At 43.1% G+C, this 21,433-nt stretch overlaps 1 protein-coding gene across 1 annotated transcript in view; it reads left to right on the forward strand.

The window, feature by feature from the left end:
* Positions 1–21,433, forward strand: part of TMEM63A (transmembrane protein 63A) — a 202,822-nt gene that overhangs the window by 129,144 nt on the left and 52,245 nt on the right. The window contains exon 15 of the mRNA XM_033936649.1: positions 6,814–6,920. Coding sequence (XP_033792540.1) covers positions 6,814–6,920 — 107 coding nt within the window. The remainder of the gene's footprint in view (positions 1–6,813; positions 6,921–21,433) is intronic.

A 21,433-nucleotide genomic window follows, 5' to 3' on the forward strand; every position in this document is an offset into this window, starting at 1 on the left:
CATAGACCTATTTGCATCTCCCCACAACTACAAGTTACCTCAATTCTGCTCCAGACAGTTGGAGAGTAGCCTGCGAGGTTCTTTAAAGCCGGCCACCATCGCAGGCTGCTCTGAAGAGGAGGAGTAGCAGCAGCGATAGCGGCGAGTGAGGGCGGGAGGTGTGTTCTCTGACGAGGTTGCGGACAGGGAGAGAGCTTGCCTGCGCTTCCAAATGGTGAGTGAGGGCGGAAGGAGGGGAGTGGCCAGAATGTTCCCTGCCACCGGGTTCTAAAATGGAACACGGCCATGGATCACACACCACAGCGGCAGGGAACACGAAACCCTAAGTGCGTATGCGTGCTTAGGGTTTTATTATATAGGATATTTTTTTTTTTTTAATTATTTTGCATTGAAATATTGTTTTTTGTTTTTTTTTTAGTTATTCTTTAGTATTGTAATCCCGAGATGGGTGGGATGGTAGGAAGAGGGTTAGGTGGGATTGTTTCTTGTACAATTGTTTTTATCTATTTGTGTTGATTTTGAGTCCTATTTCATTGAATGATTCTTGCTTAATTGTTTTATTTAACTGTAAATTTTATTTGAAAAGTTAATAAAAATGATTTAAATTAAAAAATGCTGCAGGTGTCATAATTGGTGTATCCAATGTTTAGGTCCTGATCACTGAATAGAGTCTTATATTCGGTGTTCCACACTGAAGAAGCGCTCCATTAAAGCCATTGGATTCAGCAGGAGAAGCTATTTGGCTCGAGCATGGACTTCAGGGTACCGGAGTCATCGCCGATACCTCCTGCTTCGACATTGGCACTGAGGAATCTCTCTTTATCAAAGAAGTTTACGACTAAGGATTCTGCTTCCCAAGAAGTGTCGAAAGTCTCTACAGTATCAGGTCTCTCAATGCAGGCCATTCATCGACACCACCGTGCTACATCACAAGATGTCTCTTCCTCTAGGTGTGCAGCCTCAGCGAGGATACCCTCTCTGAGACATCCTGCTCCACCCAAGGTCCTGGTCGGCCAGAGCCTTCAGTACCGGTGCATGCTACTCTGCAGTGGTTGCTGGCCTCGAAGGCATCGAGTCCCTTGATGCGGACCATAAGATGACGCCATTGTTCTGTGGATTTTTCAGTTGTCTCTCCTACATGGTGTGCATCTCTTTTAAAGTCACCTGCACTGAGGCAGTCTGCAACACCAATGGTACCACTGCTGAACCATTGGTACTGGTACTGTCTTTCTGGCAGAAGCTCGATGACTTCTTCCACAGGGCGATTGCCACTGGTTTTAAATCACATTGTATGCGTCTTCTGCAATCAACTCCCTCGTTACCGAGCCCTTTGGAGCATGACACCTTGAGGCCTCACAATACCGCTACTATTGATCCATCGCAGCAGTAAAATACTGCTCAAGGATCTCTTCCAAGGCGTCATTCTTTTTACACCCGGCACCTATATCTTTCCAGGCATGATATTTCTACCACTTCTATGTCTTCTCAACGTTCGCCTTTAAGGCATTGACTAGCTACTGTGCATCATATGACCTCTTCTTTCCTGGATCGTTCTAAATCAAAATGATCATCCTGTTTTGAAGCGAAAGAAGGATCTTCATCAGGATACTTCGGACTCCTCATCGGATCGGTACCGGAAGCGTCGCAGGCCTTCTTGTAAGCACCCTTGTCCAGAGGATTCTTCTGCTTCCACCAACTCACAACATGGGGTTTCTTTTTCTGTATCTGAATCTTTTGACCCCTCACTTTTCACCAGTAGTTTGTCATCTGATGGACTTGCCTTTACTGCTTATATTATCTATCTATTTATTTATGTAATCATTTATTTAGTGCACCCTCCTCATGCTTTAGCAATGGTTACCTTTCTCCTGGATGAAATGGACAAATCCCTCTGTGTGTTTCCTCAAATTCCTCTCTAGCTCGATTCGCTAGCTCAGCTTCAGCAAGAATCGGTCCCCAGGCTTCTTGTAGCCCCTGGTGGGTCAGTCAGCAATGATACTTCTTTCTCTCAGGACTCAATCTGCTTTATCTATTGGTGTCTTTCGAGGTGACCTCATTGGATGTTGGTTTTGTTTTCTCGTCCTTCCAGACTCCAGAAAACCTTCTTGCAACAGTCCTCTAAGGAGTAGGGATGAAGTTTCTCACTGTTCTAGGCTCTTCATCTTATCAAGCCTTTAACTTGATTCATTTCTTCCTTCCAGGAATATTTTCCACTCCTCTACCACTCCGCTCGTTCCTTCACTTCAGCCAAAGTTGCCTATGGGTTAAGAGTACTTTCCATGTTCAGGTCAAAAGACTGTCCATCTTCTGATTTCCAGCGTTGTACAGTTCTTGTTGACCCCCTCTGGTCTCTAGTGGTTTCAGATCCTCGGCTTGTTCTCTCCACACTGTTGCTCCCTTCTATTCAACCATGTCCAGTTTTGCACTATGATAACAGTAGTTTCTCTGTTCCTCTCTCTCTCTTTTTTTTTTCTTTTTCTGGACATCAGAAGTCAGGAGATAGCATATATATTTTCATAATTGTGCTTCCAATTTTTCTCTCTTAAGCCTCTTTCTCACCCTGGAAAACTGGTTCTTCATACCTTAGATTGCAAAAGAACCTTGGCTTTTCTCTTGCAAGGAACTAAGCTGTACAGAACCTCTTCTCACCGGTTTGTCCCCTTCATTCCTCATGGGTTACCTTAACCTATCCCTAGAGCTCTATTTTCAAAATCCTTTCAGTCTGTTTCCTTTTGCCATGTTTTGAACGTACTGCAACTTGGGGCACCTTTGAAACCACATAGGATCCCAGATATTGTGGCTTCAGTTGCATTCTTATGTTCCCCTCCTATAGGTACAATCCTCAGTGCAGCTACTTGGTCCTCAGGTTCCACATTCAGGCCCCACTCCTGTCTGGAATCTTTTTTGAGTAGGGAGCGAAAAACCAAATAATAGGCATGTCTACTGTTATACATTACCATCTGGATCATCACAAGTCTGTGCTTTTAATTTCCCTTGATCTATCCTCTGCGTTTGATACTATGGATCATGACCTCTTGCTCAGATGCCTTGAATTACTTTTCTGAGTGTGGTAAATCAGCACTTGGTTTCAACTGTGAACTGCGGTGATTTTTTGCAATATCAGAGGACAAAGAGTCTATTTGAGATAAGTGCTTGTTTTCTACTTTTTTGAAAATTAATTTGTTGAAAATCTATTTTAAAGCTCTGATAGTGATTATAGTAAGATATACACACGGAGTTTTTCTGAGACCAAGGATGTATTTCTCTGTGGCAACTCAACCCTTGCCATAGAAAGTTTCCCAGGTATGCTTCTGAGAAACACTGAGGTCTTTTCTCCATTTAAGGGAATGTGGCACATATAATCTCTGATATTGATTTATAAAAGAATATTTTTGTGTGGATATAGAAGCCTGGACCAATCAGGCCTTAGGCATAGCGGGTCCGCCCATCCCCACTAATCCTAAGGCCTGATTGGCCAAGGTGCCTAGCCTGGGCCAATCAGGCCTTAGATTTAGCGGGGATGGGCCGGGAAGGGGCGTGCCGTCTCATTTCCACGAGGCAGACCCGTCGGCTGGACGGCAGCAAGACCCGTCCAGCTGACCAACATTGAAAGGTTAGTTGGGGGAGGGAGATTAGTTGGGGCGGGGGGTCGTTGGGCTTTCCGGCAGGAGGAGTTGGGCATCCTCCTGTCGGCGATTACGAGTTTGGGGGGGAGGGGGTTCCGGGGTTCCGACAGGAGGAGTTGGGCATTCTCCTGTCGGTGATGGGACAGGCGGCCGCAACAACCGCGGCCGCTATACATATTGCAGCAGGGAGATCCCTTGCTGCCATAAGTATAGCGGCCGCGTCTAATTTAACCTGATTCTCTAAAGACGCCGGTTACAGAATCGGCATTTAGTATAGGATGCCTCTCCCGGGCGGCCTGCCTGGGAAGCATTTTTTTTTTAAAAAACGTGCATCCCGATTGGCTGATTAGACAGCTGTAGGACGTCTACAGCTGCCTAAAATCAGGACGCACTTTTGGAGAATCAGGGCCTTAAATGTTTTTCTGGTTTGTGATACAGTTTTTCTGGTTTGTGATGACCTGTACCATATACAGGTAATAAATGTCTTTTTTTTCAGCAATAAATGTGTACTGTATTCTTCTTCATGGAAAAATAAGACATCCCCTGAAAATAAGACCTTGTGCATATTTTGGAGTTTTAAAAAATATAAGACAGTGTCATATATTTGGGGAAACAGGGTATGATTATCTGTTTTTTGAGTCATTTTTATTCTGGTTTATTAGGACCGTGTCGGGTCCCTTGGTTTGTTTTTAAGGTGGTATTATTAACCGCATCCTATCTTTTGCTATAATAAATTTAGCCTGCATCATTGTACATGCTTCTGCAGTTTTCCTTGTTTTTGTTATCAAGTCTCCAGCTTTTCTCGATAGGATTCTAATTCCCTACGCCTCTACTCGAATACTTCGGTCTAATGACCAACATTTGCAAACTGTTCCATCACTTAAAACTATTAATACACGAAGACAATACATTTTTTCAGTCATGGCCCCCCAATTGTGGAATTCCTTGCCAATCTACTTAAGGGAAGAAAGAAATGCTGACAGATTTAAGAGTCAGTTGAAATGCTTTCTTTTTAAAGATGCTTTTGACTGCTAGACATCGTAAAAACAACAAAACCAAACCAAAAATCCCTCCTTTTGTCATTTTCCTTGATTGTCTCATTTGCCTCCAATTATTGTATTTCTATCCCGCTTCCTGTACCTTGAAAGCCACGTATTTGCTCTATGAACTTTTGTTCCCCTGTATATTGTTAAATACTCAATATAAATACTCCACTTTTGAAATTAGAGAGCCCACTCTTAACGGAAGAAAAAACCTCAGATTTTCTTTAGGTAGGCCAAAGTTTTTTGCCGATGATGTTGATGGAGGAGATTTGAGCATTCATGCCTTACCTAAAGAAAACCTGAGGCTTTTTCTTCCGTTGAGAGTGGGCTCTCTAATTTCAAAAGTGGAGTATTTATATTGAGTATTTATCATTAATTCCCCACTTTCACCAAATTTGGATAAAGTCCTGTATATTGTTATAAACTGTTTTTAGAATTATGCATTGCCTTGAATATATGATTAGGCGATTAATCAAATTTTAAATAAACTTGAAATTGGTAGTATTCTACAAAATGTCTTTCCTTCATTGGCCAACTCTCCCTCCATCCCGTTCCAGTAAGCTAGGGAGTCCCCCATGTGAGACTAGGCTGCCTGCTTGTCCTAGGGGTTATCCAGAAACAGCAGGCAGATATTCTCACAACCCACCCACCTCCCCTGGTTGGCCTCTTAGCTTGCTTACGGAACTGAGGGACGAGAAGGCACTCGTGCAGGCAGTAGCGAAGTTTCTTAAAAATTAAAGTGACAGTACACTTTTCATATTATCCGTACCAGGCTCCGTCTGCCTGCTGTCTCCAGATAACACCTGTTACGGCAAGAAACTGTGCTTTATCCGAGGACAGCAGGCAGATATTCTCACATCCCTCCCAACTCTCCTGGTTGGCTTCTTAGCTTGCTTACGGAACGGAGGCAGGAAGGCAGTCATGCGTGTGCAGTGGGGCAGTCTCGAAGTTATGTACACTTTTGGCACTGTCTGTCGCCCACATGTGAGAATATTTGCCTGCTGTCCCCGGATAACACTTGTTAAGGTAACTGTGCTTTCAGAACCTTGCAGTCTGCAATCTGTATGTGTTTCCTCCGACCTTCCTGCTTCTCTTTTCTGCCACTGTGAACAGCAGATATCGTTATCGGCCTCTGGAGAATTTTAAGGCAGTAAGCAAACTGCTATGCTTAATAAATAGGCCCTGCCCTTGCTGTTGGGATGGTTCACTTTGGCTCTTTAACCCTGACTTATTTCACTGTTTAGAAGCCAAAGAGAGTTGATGTCCAGTCCTATTGCTTTGCAGCCTGCTTGCTTGTTCTCTTTAACTCATAATTGAAATTGGACATTTCTGTTGGCAGTGAGAAAACATATGCACCATGCCCACCTGAGGCATTTTTAATCCCCTCATAACCTACTCATGCAAAGCTTACAGGCCGGACCGAAACAGTACGTTCAGGAAGTCTTGGGAGAGGGCTTCTGCTATTTCTGAGAGCATCATGATTCCAGCTGAGCCCTCTTCTGGCATCACTGGTAAGGGGGGAGGGGGAGTCATTTGAAAAGCTACAGAAAATGCCCATATCCACTTAGATAAGACATAATGGTTTTTGTGGTCTGATATAACAAAAGCAAAATGTATTTGCATTGGTTTTACCTATTTGTTTTTAGACTAAAATGTTTATTTTCTTTAACCATCAATCACTGTGATAAAGCTAAAGATTTTGCATTTTCCCTTTAAAAAAAGGCTAATAGTGGCTGTTTATTATAACACATTCCCCCCTCAAAAAAAAGAAATGATAAAAATGTAAAAACGCTCCTTCAGAGAGATATGATATGCAAGCTATTATACAATATTTTTTCTGTCCTGTAGCAGATCTCTGATTCAGCATTAATTTCATTTAGTAAGTATCTGTCGCTGCAATCGGCTAGAGTAGGGGTGGTCTGGGGACAGGTTGAAACTCAACCAGAGTACGGCCAACCTGTTGGTTGTATCTCCTAATCTCAGATAACTACAGCAGCCGCCCTAGGTTAATGGCAGCCATTGTTTGTGCATTAGTTTACAGAGGACAGTTGCACATGAAAGGACAGGACTTCTGACACCTCGGATGTAGGCATTGTGAAGGACTGCACTTGATGCACTGACTTGCCCTCAACCTTTTCCTTTAGAACCCTGTGGTCAGCCAGTTCTTCCCAACCATCCTCTTGTGGTCCTTCTCAGCTCTGCTACCCAACATAGTTTACTATACAACACTGATGGAGTGTCACTGGACAAAGTAAGCAATTGGTTTTACTCTGCTTGACCTTTTTTGCATGAACTGTGATGATATCATCCCATAAGCAGAGCCTGTCAGTGTGCTTCATTGGATTTGAATCCATTTATACCCCTCTCCAATTCCTCCTTGCGCTTGAGAATTCAGCCCTGCTCTCCTACAACAAGTGCTTCAAAGCTCTACTCACCTGATTTTATGTGTCTTTTATATACTGTAGTTCAAGATTGAATCAATTAAGGATATGCACAGGGAAGCCATTTTCAGCTTGTTTGGATTTTTCAGGGCTCTGGAGTTGATACACAGAACCTTTGACTCTGACTCCACTGCCTTTTTTTCTCTCCTGACTTTTGCTCATTTCACACATTTGCTTTATTTTCTATGTTGATTCATAGATTAATGTATATTAATTCTATTTTGTGCACAAAGTTTCTTAAGGCGCCCTGATGAACCAAATATTCACTAATGAATGTACATCTCTAAATATACGTTGGCAGATTGCAGTTTTGAGTTTGGATGTAAAACTCCACTATGAGCTCTTCATTTTGAATGGACATAGCACACTTCAGCCAGTTCTGTGAATCAGGTTTTCTATTCTGCCTTTATCTATTCAGTTCAAGGTTGGATTACATTACAAGAGATTGAGTCAGTTACCCAGGAAGTTACAATGGACAGTTTGGCATGGACATTCAATAGAGTTGCTAGCATGGGCAATGGAATGCCTTTTGTGGGGGGATGGGTGGAAGCTCCACCCCATAACCCACCCAAACTCCTCCCCTGCCCCACCCCCATAATAATAGTACTGATTGTAATGCCATTTTATCCATTCATTTGTCATATATACACACAATATCATCTTATTAACAATACATAATGGTTAACCACAAAATTAAACTACACTGTATGCTTCTCATTCATTCCTACTATAACATCTGGTCTTGGTCACACATGCAGAACACAGATAACCCCTATTCAAATTAGACTAAAAGTACTAATGAAATGAAACACAAATGAAACCCTAAGATGCCAGATTCTACCTGGCAGTCTATAGATCAGAAGTATATCCAGCTCTTTTCCACATTCTGGGTTTTGCATATCACGGATTGTATATTCCAGTCCTTGATCATTAAAGCTATCTAGGAGCCTTAGAGAAAAGAATGACTTCTAATCAGAAAATAATGGTTATACATTGAGGGAACTAAGGCCAGTACTGGGCAAGCTTGCATGGCCTGTGTGCCATATATGGACATTCAGTTGAGGACAGGCTGGGGAGGGTTTCGATGGCTGGGATGGTTAAGATGGGCTGGGGTGGGCTTTGATGGAGACTCCTGTAGATGGAACCTAAGCACACTACCGGGCAGGGTTTCTGGCCCAGAAATATCTAAGAAAAAGGACCATTTAAACTAAATTAATTTATGGAGCATATATGGTTGGGCAGACTGGATGGACCACTCGGGTCTTTATCTGCCGTCATTTACTATGTTACTTCCTCTCTCTGATTGTCTTGGACATTGAATCACTTTGTACCCAGGTGAATAGAGATCTGCTAAGATTGATGAGTTATCAGGAACCCATAACTTGGTTATACATACTATTCCTGCTTGATAACTACTTATCAAATCTTTTAAAATTAAAGTCTTATTGCAGACAGAACGTGCATTCAAATATAAGCATTCTATTCTATCAGCATATATTTTTCATCTGAGGGTACTACAACATTGCAAACTATTTGTTTTACATTCTTACAATCCCTCCTGTATTGATAAGACATTGCTGACATCATTTTCCTATTACCTGTAACCAAGGCTGGTATTTTTGGTGCAGTAGCGTCATGATCAATCAAATTTTCCTGAATATATCTTAGGCCACCTCAGCTTCTAAACCAACGCACTCCATTCTGATTCATTAGTATGTTTACTGACATAACATTATTGTAGATAAGATTACTATATGCCCCGTCAACTATTCCCACTTTAAGCAAGGCTAGACCTATCCTGGTTAAACAGTAAATCTCTAGCCACCGCATCTTTAGGCATCTTTATAATTCAACACACTATTAATTAAGTTCAACCTTAAAGTGACTGCTCTGGTCTGTCCACTCAATCCATTCGGTCCACATAAAGGGCCACACAAAGGGCTCACCTGGTCATCAGCTCTTTGTGGGCCTAAGATTGAGTCAGAAGTGGTTGGGTGGGACTTCCTTCTTCACATTGGGGAGCTCCGGTGGCCTAAAGAGGGTCGCTGCAGCCAAGTTTTCTTCCTTACCCTTCTAGGATTCTGGTGCCTCCCACATTGCTGGCCCTTTATGGGCTGAAGATTGAATAGAATGTGATTGGGCGGGACTTCCTTCTTCTGGCTCTGTGCGTCACATTGGGAAGCTCCGGTGGGGTAAGGAGGGTTGCTGCAGCCAAGTCTTCCTCCTTACCCTTTTGGATTCTGGTGCCTCCCACGTTGCTGGCCCTTTATGGACTGAAGATCCATAAAGTATGACACAAAGTTTTTTAAAGTTATTAATTCACAAGAGAATTGTGAAAAATTGCAAAAGGACCTTCTGAGACTGGGCATCAAAATGGTAGATGATGTTTAATGTAAGCAAGTGCAAAGTTCCTCACAAGAGGCTCCTTAGAAAATTAAAGAGTCATGGATTAGGTGGCAAAGTTCAGTTATGGATTAGGAATTGGTTATCAGATAGAAAACAGAGGGTAGGGTTAAATGTTCATTTTTCTCAATGAAGGAGAGTAAACAGTGGAGTGCCGCAAGGGTCTGTACTTGGACCGGTGCTATTTCACTTATTTATAAATGATCTGGAAACTGCAATGACAAGTGAGGTAATTAAATTTGCAGATGACACTAAAACTGTTCAAAGTTGTTAAAACGTATGCGGATTGTGAAAAATTGCAGGCGGACCTTAGGAAATTGGAAGACTGGACATCAAAGTGGCAGATGAAATTTAAAGTGGACAAATGCAAAGTGATGCACATTGGGAAGAATAACCTGAAATCACAGTTACCGGATGCTAGGGTCCACCTTGGGGATTAGCTCCCAAGAAAAGGATCTGGGTGTCATCGTAGACAATACAATGAAACCTTCTGCCCAATGTGTGGCGGCAGCCAAAAAAGCAAACACAATGCTAGGAATTATTTTAAAAGTAATGGTTAACAAGGCTAAGAATGTTATAATGCCCCTGTGTCGCTCCACGGTACGACCTCATCTGGAGTTTGCGTTAAGTTCTGGTCTCCTTATCTCAAGAAAGATATAGTGGCATTAGAAAAGGTTCAAAGAAGAGTGACCAAGATGGTAAAAGGGATGGAACTCCTCTCGTATGAGGAAAGACTAAAAAGGTTAGGGCTCTTCAGCTTGGAAAAGAGACGGCTGAGGGGAGATATGATTGAAGTCTACAAAATTCTGAGTGGAGTAGAACGAGTACAACTGGATCGATTTTTCACTCTGTCAAAAATGACAAAGACTAGGGGGCACTCGATGAAATTACAGGGAAATACTTTTAAAACCAATAGGAGGAAATATGTTTTCAATAGTTAAGCCCTGGAACGCATTGCCAAAGGTTGTGGTAAGAGCGGATAGCGTAGCTGGTTTTAAGAAAGTTTGGACAAGTTCCTGGAGGAAAAGTCCATAGTCTGTTATTGAGAAAGACATGGGGGAAGCCACTGCTTGCCCTGGATTGGTAGCATGGAATATTGCTCCTCCTTGGGTTTGGGCCAGGTATTAGTGACCTGGATTGGCCACCGTGAGAACGGGCTACTGGGCTTGATGGACCATTGCTCTGACCCAGTAAAGCTATTCTTATTAACTATAGCTGCGTGATGGAGAGTTCCACATTAGGATCCTGGGTGTCATCGTTGATGATATGTTGAAACTCTCAGTTCAATGTGTAACGGCAGCTAAGAAAACAAATAGAATGTTAGGAATTATCAGGAAAGGAATGGAAAACAAAGATGAAAATGTTATAATGCGTTCTGGTTGCCATACCTCAAAAAAGATATAGCGGAATTAGACAGAGGACAGCAAAGGGCAACAAAAATGATAAAAGGATTTGACAACTTCCCTTTGAGGAAAGGCTCTTCAGCTCAGGGGTGATATGATAGAGTTCAATAAAATACTGAGTGGAGTGGAAAGGGTAGTTGTGAATCGCTTGTTTACTCTTTCCAAAAATACTAGGACTAGGGGGCATAAATAATAGATTTTAAACAAATGGAGATATTTCTTCACACAATTTATTTTTTGCAATTTTATTACCTGGAGTCAAGATGCTGGCATGACTCTGGTTGACTGGTCAGTGTATGGTTGAATCTCTCCAACTCGCTTTTTTCCTTGCTTAATTGTACCCAATTATCTGCTATGGCTCCAAAGTCAGAGCCAGTGTAACTAAATCAGCAGGATCGACTACGCAGCAGCAAAGAATAGGTGACTTTGTCCAGAAACACCCTGAAATGCCCATGGATGAATCCTCTGCTGTAGCTGCTGGAGGTGAGGCCCTCAGCCCATGTGACCATTCCCCCCCCCCCATGCTGCTGAGCAATGCGAGCTAAATGCTGAATAGAATGAGTGGCTTGGCAGCACGTCTTGATAAAAGGGGAGAGAGGGGTTAATCGGACTGGTCATTTTTATTTCCTCTTATGAAATATATACTGATATACAGAGGTCTGTCTCCTTTTATGTTTTCTCTTGGTTTTATGTCCAGGAACTTTTATAGGCATTGATTTTGTCATTATTACCTTATTTTTAATTCAACTTACATATTGTATTTTTGTCTAATTTTTATTTAGCAATTTAATTTTATTAATTCATTTGTATTTTTATGTATATTTATATTCTTGTATGCAATTTTTACAGATTACATTGGACCACTGATGCAGGTAGTTTTGACGAAACACAGCCCATGTCGGGACCATGTTTTGATTTGAAGTATATGTTCGACTGTGATTAAAATTGTGTTGCCAGCTAGGAATGATTAAGAAGGGGGGGATCACAAACAGATTGGAGAAGGTTATCATGTTGCTGTACCGGGCCATGGTACTCCCCCACCTGGAATACTGCATCCAGCACTGGTCACCGTACATGAAAAAGGACATAGTACTACTCGAAAGGGTCCAGAGAAGAGCGACTAAAATGGTTAAGGAGTTGGAGGAGTTGTACAGTGAGAGATTAGAGAAACTGGGCCTCTTCTCCCTTGAAAAGAGGAGACTGAGAGGGGACATGATCGAAACATTCATGGTACCGGAGGGGATAGATTTAGTAGATAAGGACAGGTTGTTCACCCTCTCCAAGGTAGGGAGAACGAGAGGGCACTCTCTAAAGTTGAAAGGGGATCGATTCTGTACAAACGTAAGGAAATTCTTCTTCACCCAGAGAGTGGTGGAAAACTGGAACGCTCTTCTGGAGTCTGTCATAGGGGAAAACACCCTCCAGGGATTCAAGACAAAGTTAGACAAGTTCCTGCTAAACAAGAACGTACGCTGACAGAGCTAGTCTCAATTAGGCGCTGGTCTTTGACCTAAGGGCTGTTGCAGGTGCGGACTGCTGGGCATGATGGACCACTGGTCTGACCCAGCAGTGGCAATTCTTATATTCTTAAGTGTCATTAAACTTTGGAATTTATTGCCGGAGAATGTGGTGAAATCAGTTTAGCAGGGTTTAAAAAGGTTTGGATAATTTCCTAAAAGAGACGTCCATAGGCCATTATTGAGATGGCTTGGGAAAATATACAGTTTATTCCTAGGAGAAGCAATATAAAATCTGTTTTTCTACTTGGGACTAGGTAGGTGCTTGAGACCTGGGTTGGCCACTGTTGGAACAGGTTATTGGGCTTGAAACTGTCTCAGTTAATAAAGCTGTCTTCTTCCTTGAAAATCTTGGAGGTGATGAGGGTCTTGGCAGTGCGCTTAGAAAGGAAGGGTCTGAATTTATGTTGGATATGTGAAAAGAAGGAGAGAGAAGTCGGACTACACAAGGTTTTCTTGATGCCTTGGGGGGTTTTGAACTTTTCCTGGGGTTATTTGAGCGCTGATTCAGAAAATTGCATTGGATAGACTGCATCAGCTCTAGTTTCTAAGATATGGTTGAATTTATGTCTTTGGGATAGTAGAGCTAAATATGAACATTAGGCAAAAAAAGATTGGCATTCAAGGGTTGTTGGAGGACAAAATATAATCAATGAACCTTTGGTAGCATGAGAGAGAATCGTACTGCCACCACTACATTTAAAGCTAGGCCTGATGAAACAATAAAGACAGTTCATGCATTGAATACATAGCGCATATGTTACCTGAATTTACCATGGAAAAACTGAAGGCAGGAATTTTCAATGGTTCACAGATCAGACAACTTATAAATGACCCACGTTTCATAGCATCAATAAATGAAATCGAATCATGTACCTGGTCTTCATGTGTTCTTGTTGTGAAAAACTTTCTTGGCATATGACACACAATTAGTAAAGGTTAGGCTCTTTCATTGGCAGACGACGACACACAATTAGTAGCGGATAGGCTCTTTCATTGGCAGACGACGACACACAATTAGTAGCGGATAGGCTCTTTCATTGGCAGACGACGACACACAATTAGTAGAGGATAGGCTCTTTCATTGGCAGACGACGACACACAATTAGTAGCGGATAGGCTCTTTCATTGGCAGACGACGACACACAATTAGTAGAGGATAGGCTCTTTCGTTGGCAGACGACGACACAATTAGTAGAGGATAGGCTCTTTCATTGGCAGACGACGACACACAATTAGTAGAGGATGGGTTCTTTCATTTCAACAGGCTTGGCTGTAACATGAGTGTTAAAAGTCCATTATCTGCACAGTCCCTTAGATCGCTTTCCGGAGAACCTTGGTGACTTAAGCGAAGAGCAAGGTGAAAGATTTCACCAAGACAAAAACACAATGGCGCCCTTTTTGGAATCAGCAGGTCAAATATACCCAGAAACAGGTCTAACATTTGAGGCACCAAAATGAGTGTTGGCGGTGTAATTAGAACTCTTATTCTTCTGCAGTCTGTCAGAAATTCAGATTACATCTCTCTTATTTGAATTTCAGTGCTGTTATAAGTATATGTTTTAAACTGTTTCATGGTAGTCCTATTAATTTTAAATTTGCTGATTTTGAGTTTACCTCACTCATTGTATTTGTTTATATTTGGTCTTTTTACTACTGTTAATGCTGTTAACAAAATTGTAAGTTTTATGTTGCATTGTACTTGCTGTACACTGCCTTTGGTGAATCTTTTTATAAAGGCAATAAATAAATCCAAATAAATAATTATCCTAGGACAAGTGGGCACCATATTCTCATATGTGGGTGACGTCATCCACAGAGCCTGGCACAAAATGAAACAGGGGAAACAAAACCACAAACTCAAAAGCACAGAACCAAAGTGGAATTGTCCCAGTCAGAATGGTGCACACCAAACAAAAGTGTCCTTCAACTCATCTGATAGATCCAAATGCCTTTATTCATCCAAAGCCTCATAAATTCATCCAATGACTCAATGACCCGACATGCACATGTTTTGGCCTAACCGGCCTGCCTCAGGAGCCTACAAGTACATACATGAATATAAACAAATTAAAAACATACAATGTTTATATAAAAGATATTATAAAAAATATATATAATGTACATATAATAACAATTAATGTATAACAGCAAAGATCTAAGTATTTATTTTAACTATTATATATTGGATCTATCAGATGAGTTGAAGGACACTTTTGTTTGGTGCGCACCATTCTGATTGGGACAATTCCACTTTGGTTCAGATGGGGGACTCTTTACAGGGGTCTAACAAGCACAAAGAGTGGAGAGCTATGTATGTTAACGCACATAGTTTAGGGAACACAATTCTAGAATTGGAAACAGAAATAGTGAATGCCGACCTAAACGTGGTGGCAATATCCGAAACATGGTTCACAGACTCTCATGGGTGGGATATAACTATACCAGGGTACAACCTACTTCATCAGGACAGGAAGGGTAAATTAGGAGGAGGGGTAGCACTTTACATCAAAGAGAACATCAAAACAGCCAGGATCACAGATGTCAAGTACACCGGGGAATCCATCTGGGTAAACCTGGCCAGAGGCGGAGAAAAATGCCTATACATTGGTGTGGTATACAGACCTCCAAGACAAACGGAGGACAAGGACACAGAATTAATTGAAGACATTGAGAATATCACTCTGCGGGGGGACGCTGTTCTGCTAGGGGACTTCAACATGCCTGATGTAGACTGGAACACACTCTCAACGACATCTTGTGGGAGCGGGAGGATATTAACGGCCATGAAGGGAGTACGGCTCAAACAAATGGTACTAGAGCCCACTAGAGCCAAGGCCATCCTAGACCTCGTACTCACAAACGGGGATAGCGTCTCGGAGGTCTCGGTGGGAGAAACGCTAGCCACAAGTGACCATAACATGGTATGGTTCAACCTTAGGAAAGGATTCCCTAAATCACAAACAAAAACGAGGATACTCAATTTCCGGGGCACAGACTTCGCACGCATGGGAGATTTCGTTCATCAGACGCTGCAGGACCTAGAAGCAACTGATAATGTGGAAGCAATGTGGTCAACCATGAAATTGACCCTACACGAGGCGACTAACCGCTACATAAAATCGGTAAATAAACAACAAAGGAACAAAAAACCCCAATGGTTCACTGATGAGGTGTTACACCTCGTCAAGGAAAAAAAAAGAGCAATTCTTTCATACAAACGTACGGGGAAAGGGGAAGCTAACATTGAATACAGGACTAGGTCTGCAGCAGTCAAAACAGCAGTCAGAGAGGCCAAACTTGCAGTGGAAGAAACTCTAGCAAAGAACATTAAGAAAGGGGACAAATCCTTCTTCAGGCATATTAGTGACAGGAAAAAAAACACTAACGGGATAGTACGCCTTAGAACACTGGACGGGAACTACGTGGAAACTGATTCTGATAAAGCCAAACTACTGAACGAATACTTCTGCTCGGTCTTTACCCAAGAGGCACCAGGGCACGGACCACATCTGGAAGCAATGTCAAGCACGGAAGACCCATTTCAGAATTTTGAGTTCACACCAGCTGAAGTCTACAGAGAACTGTCAAAACTCAAGGTGTGCAAAGCCATGGGTCCAGACGAATTGCACCCGAGAGTGCTCAGAGAGCTGTGCAATGTCCTGGCGGAACCATTAGCCATGCTCTTCAATCTTTCCCTAAATACAGGGAGAGTCCCCCTGGACTGGAAAAAAGCTAACGTCGTTCCTCTTCACAAAAAGGGTTGCAGAGCAGAGGCTGCGAACTACAGGCCAGTGAGTCTCACATCGATAGTGTGTAAAATCATGGAAACACTAATTAAACGTAAATTAGACATGATCTTGGATGAAGGGAATCTAAGGGATCCAAATCAGCATGGATTCACTGAGGGTAGGTCATGCCAATCCAATCTCATCAGCTTCTTTGATTGGGTAACAGGAAAGCTAGACTCGGGAGAGTCTCTGGACATAGTGTACTTGGATTTCAGCAAGGCTTTTGACAGCGTCCCACACCGCAGGCTTCTAAACAAGATGAAATCGATGGGGTTGGGCGAAACAATAACTGCATGGGTCAAGGATTGGCTTGGTGATAGACGTCAGAGGGTGGTGGTCAACGGCACCCTCTCTGAAACATCGGAGGTGACCAGCGGGGTGCCACAGGGCTCGGTCCTGGGCCCACTCCTTTTTAACATATTCATAAGGGACTTGACATGAGGGCTGCAGGGTAAGGTAACATTATTCGCCGATGACGCCAAACTTTGCAACATAGTAAGTGAAGGATGTTTGCAGGATAATATGACACAGGACCTTCTTGCGTTGGAAAACTGGTCCTCAACATGGCAGCTGGGTTTCAATGCTAAGAAATGTAAGGTCATGCACCTCGGTAGCGGAAATCCATGCAGAACATACACCTTAAATGGAGAAACATTGGCTAGGACCTCAGCAGAACGAGATTTGGGAGTAATCATCAGTGCAGACATGAAGGCTGCCAAACAGGTAGAAAAGGCCTCATCCAAGGCAAGACAAATGATGGGATGTATCAATAGAAGTTTCGTCAGCCGGAAACCTGAAGTCATAATGCCACTGTACAGGACCACGGTGAGACCTCATCTGGAGTACTGTGTGCAATTCTGGAGGCCACATTACCGTAAAGACGTGCTTAGAGTCGAGTCGGTTCAGCAGATGGCCACTAGGATGATCTCGGGGCTCAAGGGTCTCTCGTACGAAGAGAGACTGAACAGATTGCAGCTCTACACTCTGGAGGAACGCAGGGAGAGGGGAGACATGATTGAGACATTTAAGTACATCACAGGACGTGTCGAGGTGGAAGATGACATCCTTTTTCTCAAAGGACCCTTGGCCACAAGAGGGCATCCGCTTAAACTTAGAGGGGGGAGATTTAGTAGTGACACCAGGAAGTATTTCTTCACGGAAAGAGTGGTGGATCACTGGAACAAGCTTCCAGTGCAGGTGGTCGAGGCCACCAGCGTGCTTGACTTCAAGAATAAATGGGACATCTACGTGGGATCCCTACGAAGGTCAAGTTAAGGAAGTGGGTCATTAGCATTCAGACTTATGGGGGTGGGTCAGTTGAGTGGGCAGACTTGATGGGCTATAGCCCTTTTCTGCCGTCATCTTTCTATGTTTCTATGTTCTGTGATCCACGGAGCCTGGTACAGACAGTAGTAAAGGTGTATTGCCACTTAAAGCTTTTAGAAACTTCTTGATTGCCCACACCATAAATGCCCGAGTGCCTTCCTGCCCGATGCCAGCTTGCGGTTCCTCAGTTCTTTGTTTTCTGCAGCGCAAAGAAGTACAGTTTTTCTGGACTCTGTCCAATGCGCTTTGCCTTCTTGTCAGCGTTCTTCTATTTTTTGCCCTTCAGCTATCTTTCTTGTTTTCTTTTATATCCTTCTTTGGTCTGTGTGGGAAAAAACCAAATTTCCCCTTTTTCCTTCATACCTCAGTCAGGCTTTTTGGCTCTCTTTTTCCTACCTCGGCATTTTTTTTCCTCCTCATTTGTCATCATTGAGTTTGACCTCTCTGAGATTTTTCCATCCATGTCGAAATCTTCCAGTGGTTTTAAAAAGTGCTGTCGATGCCAGCACCCTATTGCAATAATTGACCTGCACAGTTGGTGTTTTCAGTGATTGGGCCCTGAGCATCGAGCCAATCAAGTGGAGAAGGCTTCCTCCAGGGCAAGACAGATGATGGGTTGTATCCGCAGAGGTTTTGTCAGCAGGAGACCTGAAGTAATGATGCCGTTATACAGATCCATGGTGAGGCCTCACTTGGAGTACTGTGTTCAGTTCTGGAGACCACACTACCGTAAGGACATACTGAGGATCGAGTCGGTTCAACGAATGGCGACAAGGATGGTCTGGGGGCTCAAGGATCTCACGTATGAAGAAAGACTAAAAAAATTGCGGCTGTATTCACTTGAGGAAAGAAGGGAACGGGGAGACATGATTGAAACGTATAAGTACATCACGGGACGCATCGAGTTGGAAGATGATCTCTTCTGTCTCATGGGACCCTCAACCACCAGAGGGCATCCGCTGAAAATCAGGGGAGGGAAATTTCAGAGCGACTCCAGGAAGTACTTCTTCACCGAAAGAGTGGTGGATCATTGGAATAGACTCCCACTGCAGGTGATTGAGGCCAGCAGCGTGATGGATTTTAAGAGGAAATGGGATATTCACGTGGGATCTCTAGGGGAATGAACTCTGGGGGGTGGATAATTGGAATGGGCAGACTTGGTGGGCTATAGCCCTTTTCTGCCATCATTTTCTATGTTTCTATGTTACTTGTTCTACTTTGCAGAAATGCTTATTGAAGGCTTGTCTCATCCAACAGAAACTCGACCATGGACTCCGATGATAAATCCGAGCCCTCGGTACCGGCAGTACTGGCATTGACATCGGCATCGGATGTGATTCCTCTAATGAGCAAGCCTGCTAAGAAGCCATCCTCTTCCCAGTATGCGTTGCAGGCCTCTACGGCATCGATTCCCTCGATGCAGGCCAAACATTGGCGCATTCACTCTCCTTCAGTGCAGGATGTGTCTCCTTTTTTTTTTTTTTTTTTTAATTTATTATTTATACTTTTACAATTTAACATGTCAATCAGTACTTGAAGGAAATATAACAATCCAATAAGAAAAACAAATATTAATTATAAAATAATGCCACATAGTAACTATGAATAAAGTCCACAATCTGAGAGGAGAAGGAATCAATCACTTCCAAGGGTAGTTGGTTTCAAGAAATAAACTAAATTAATACAATACAAATAACAGAGTGCAGTTGGAGTTATTTAACTAATGGCCTGCTGGGTTGATTCCATGGAGGTATCTGGAATTCTTGTGGTTACTTTACCTTCAAGAAAAAACTGCAGTTGATCGGGTTCATACTCTGATAAGTGATGCAACATTTACAGGGGAAACGTAATTGAAAAGTTGCCCCTAAACTCAAAACAGACTGACGACAAGCCAAGAACTTCTTATGTCTGGCTTGTGTCCACCTAGATACATCAGGAAATATAGAAATTTTGAATCCATGAAATTCCACCTTTTCAGTCCTATAGAATAGACGTAGAATTGCTTCTTTATCTTGAAGAAAGACAAAAGTTACCAATAAAGTGGCTCTAGGCAATAAATCTTCTTGCGATGTCTCCAGCATACCAGTGAGATCCAATTCTCCCGGTATGGCGTTCCCTTTATCTTTATCCTCCTTTGGTAAATTTAGGTAATATGTCTTTTGTAATGGTGGCATGTTATTTTGAGGAAATTTCAAAACAGTGTTCAAAAAGGAATGAAATAGATCCCTAGGAGATTGAAACTTGGAAACAGGAAAATTTAAAAGTCTCAAATTCAAGTTCCTATTAACATTTTCCAAATTTTCAATTTTCCTAGCAAGTAAAACTTTATCCTTAAGTTGTAAATTAGTAGTAATCTTCCCATCTGCCACAGATTTCTCCAATTTGTCCATTCTAAGAGACTGTTGCTGGAGTTTCTCTTCAAAAGTTTTAAATTTACTATTAGTATTTTGTGTGGAAAGTACAATTTGGGAGCATACCTTATGTAAAGTCTCCATAGCGCTCCATAATGCCTCCATGTCGATCACCGCTGGTTTAATCAGGGAAGCGGGGGTAGCTATTCCGGGGGACTCCACCATAGGATCCATCTCCACCTTCCCCGCTTCCCGCTGACTTTCAGGTCCTCCGGTTTCCGATACTGACTGTAAGGAAGTCAGCAAGCTGTGGTTTCCATCCGGGGTCAGGGGTGAGACCTGCAGCGCCGCCGGAGATATCAATTCCGGCGCTTCCTGTGCGTCTGAGGGCGTCCCCGACATCATCCCGGGACGCGGAGGAACTCTGGGCCCAAAGGGGCTAAGCGAAACGTCGCCTTCCAGGACCAAGGTCTGCCCTCCTTGGTCTGCGGATGCGCCCTCTCCAACTGGGACAACATAAAATGTTATTGCCGCTTGCCAAGTCAGTGAAGTGGAAGAGGAGGCAGGAAGCACACTCCTCTGCTTACCCCTGCGCTTGGGCATAGCAGGTAAATTCTATAAGAAAAAGTTGAAAAATTGAGAGAAAATGCCGAGCAGAGCAGGAGCCACTTGATAGCTCGACTCACTCCGACGCCATCTTGATTCCCCCCGGATGTGTCTCCTTCAGGGCGTGCATCTCATCATGGTCTCCCACCCCTTAACACCCTGCCACACTGATGATACTAGCTGTTGAGCCAAGGGACCAGTGCAAATCTTCAGGAAACAACTCAATGAGATTTTCTGGAAGAAGCTCGGTGACATGTTCAAGTTGCAGTCGACACCGGTGCTTACATCATCTCCCTAAGCATAGCACTCCAAGGCCGCATGGTACCGATTCCAGGTCTACATCGAGACACTGTTCTACTTCCTATTGGCACTTTTCATCTAAACAACACTCTCCATCAAGGCATCGATCCTCTTCATCGAGGCATTGACGCCCTGCATCAAAGCATAGACACTCTACATCAAAGCATCAGCATTCTCAATCACCACATGGATGTACATCACATGCTTCCAGATCCAAAAGATCCTCACATCGTTCATCCTCATCACCTTCATCAGATCGGTACCTTCTTGACGCTCTCACCAGACGTCACCCACATGTGAGAATTATCTGCCTGCTGTCCCCAGATAACACCCGTTACAATAACTGTGCTCACTTCAGAACAGTCAATCTACAAAAATTCTGTATTTCTGTGCGTCTGTATGCACATCCCACAAGTGACATAGCTTAGGGAGGTTGGTGCCCGGGGCTGTGGTGTCTGGCATTGCTTTGCCGTGCACACCTTGCTCTTCCCCACCACGCTGAGCGCCCCTCACCGCTTGAGTGCCCTCCTCAGTCCCGTACCTCTTGAAATATTTGCTGGTGCGAGCAGCATCTTCCACCTGCTGCTTGTGCCAGCCTCAGCTCCCCATGATCAGTAAGTGACATC

This window comes from Geotrypetes seraphini, chromosome 3 (genome assembly GCF_902459505.1).
Source record: "Geotrypetes seraphini chromosome 3, aGeoSer1.1, whole genome shotgun sequence".
Taxonomy (NCBI): Eukaryota; Metazoa; Chordata; class Amphibia; order Gymnophiona; family Dermophiidae; genus Geotrypetes; species Geotrypetes seraphini.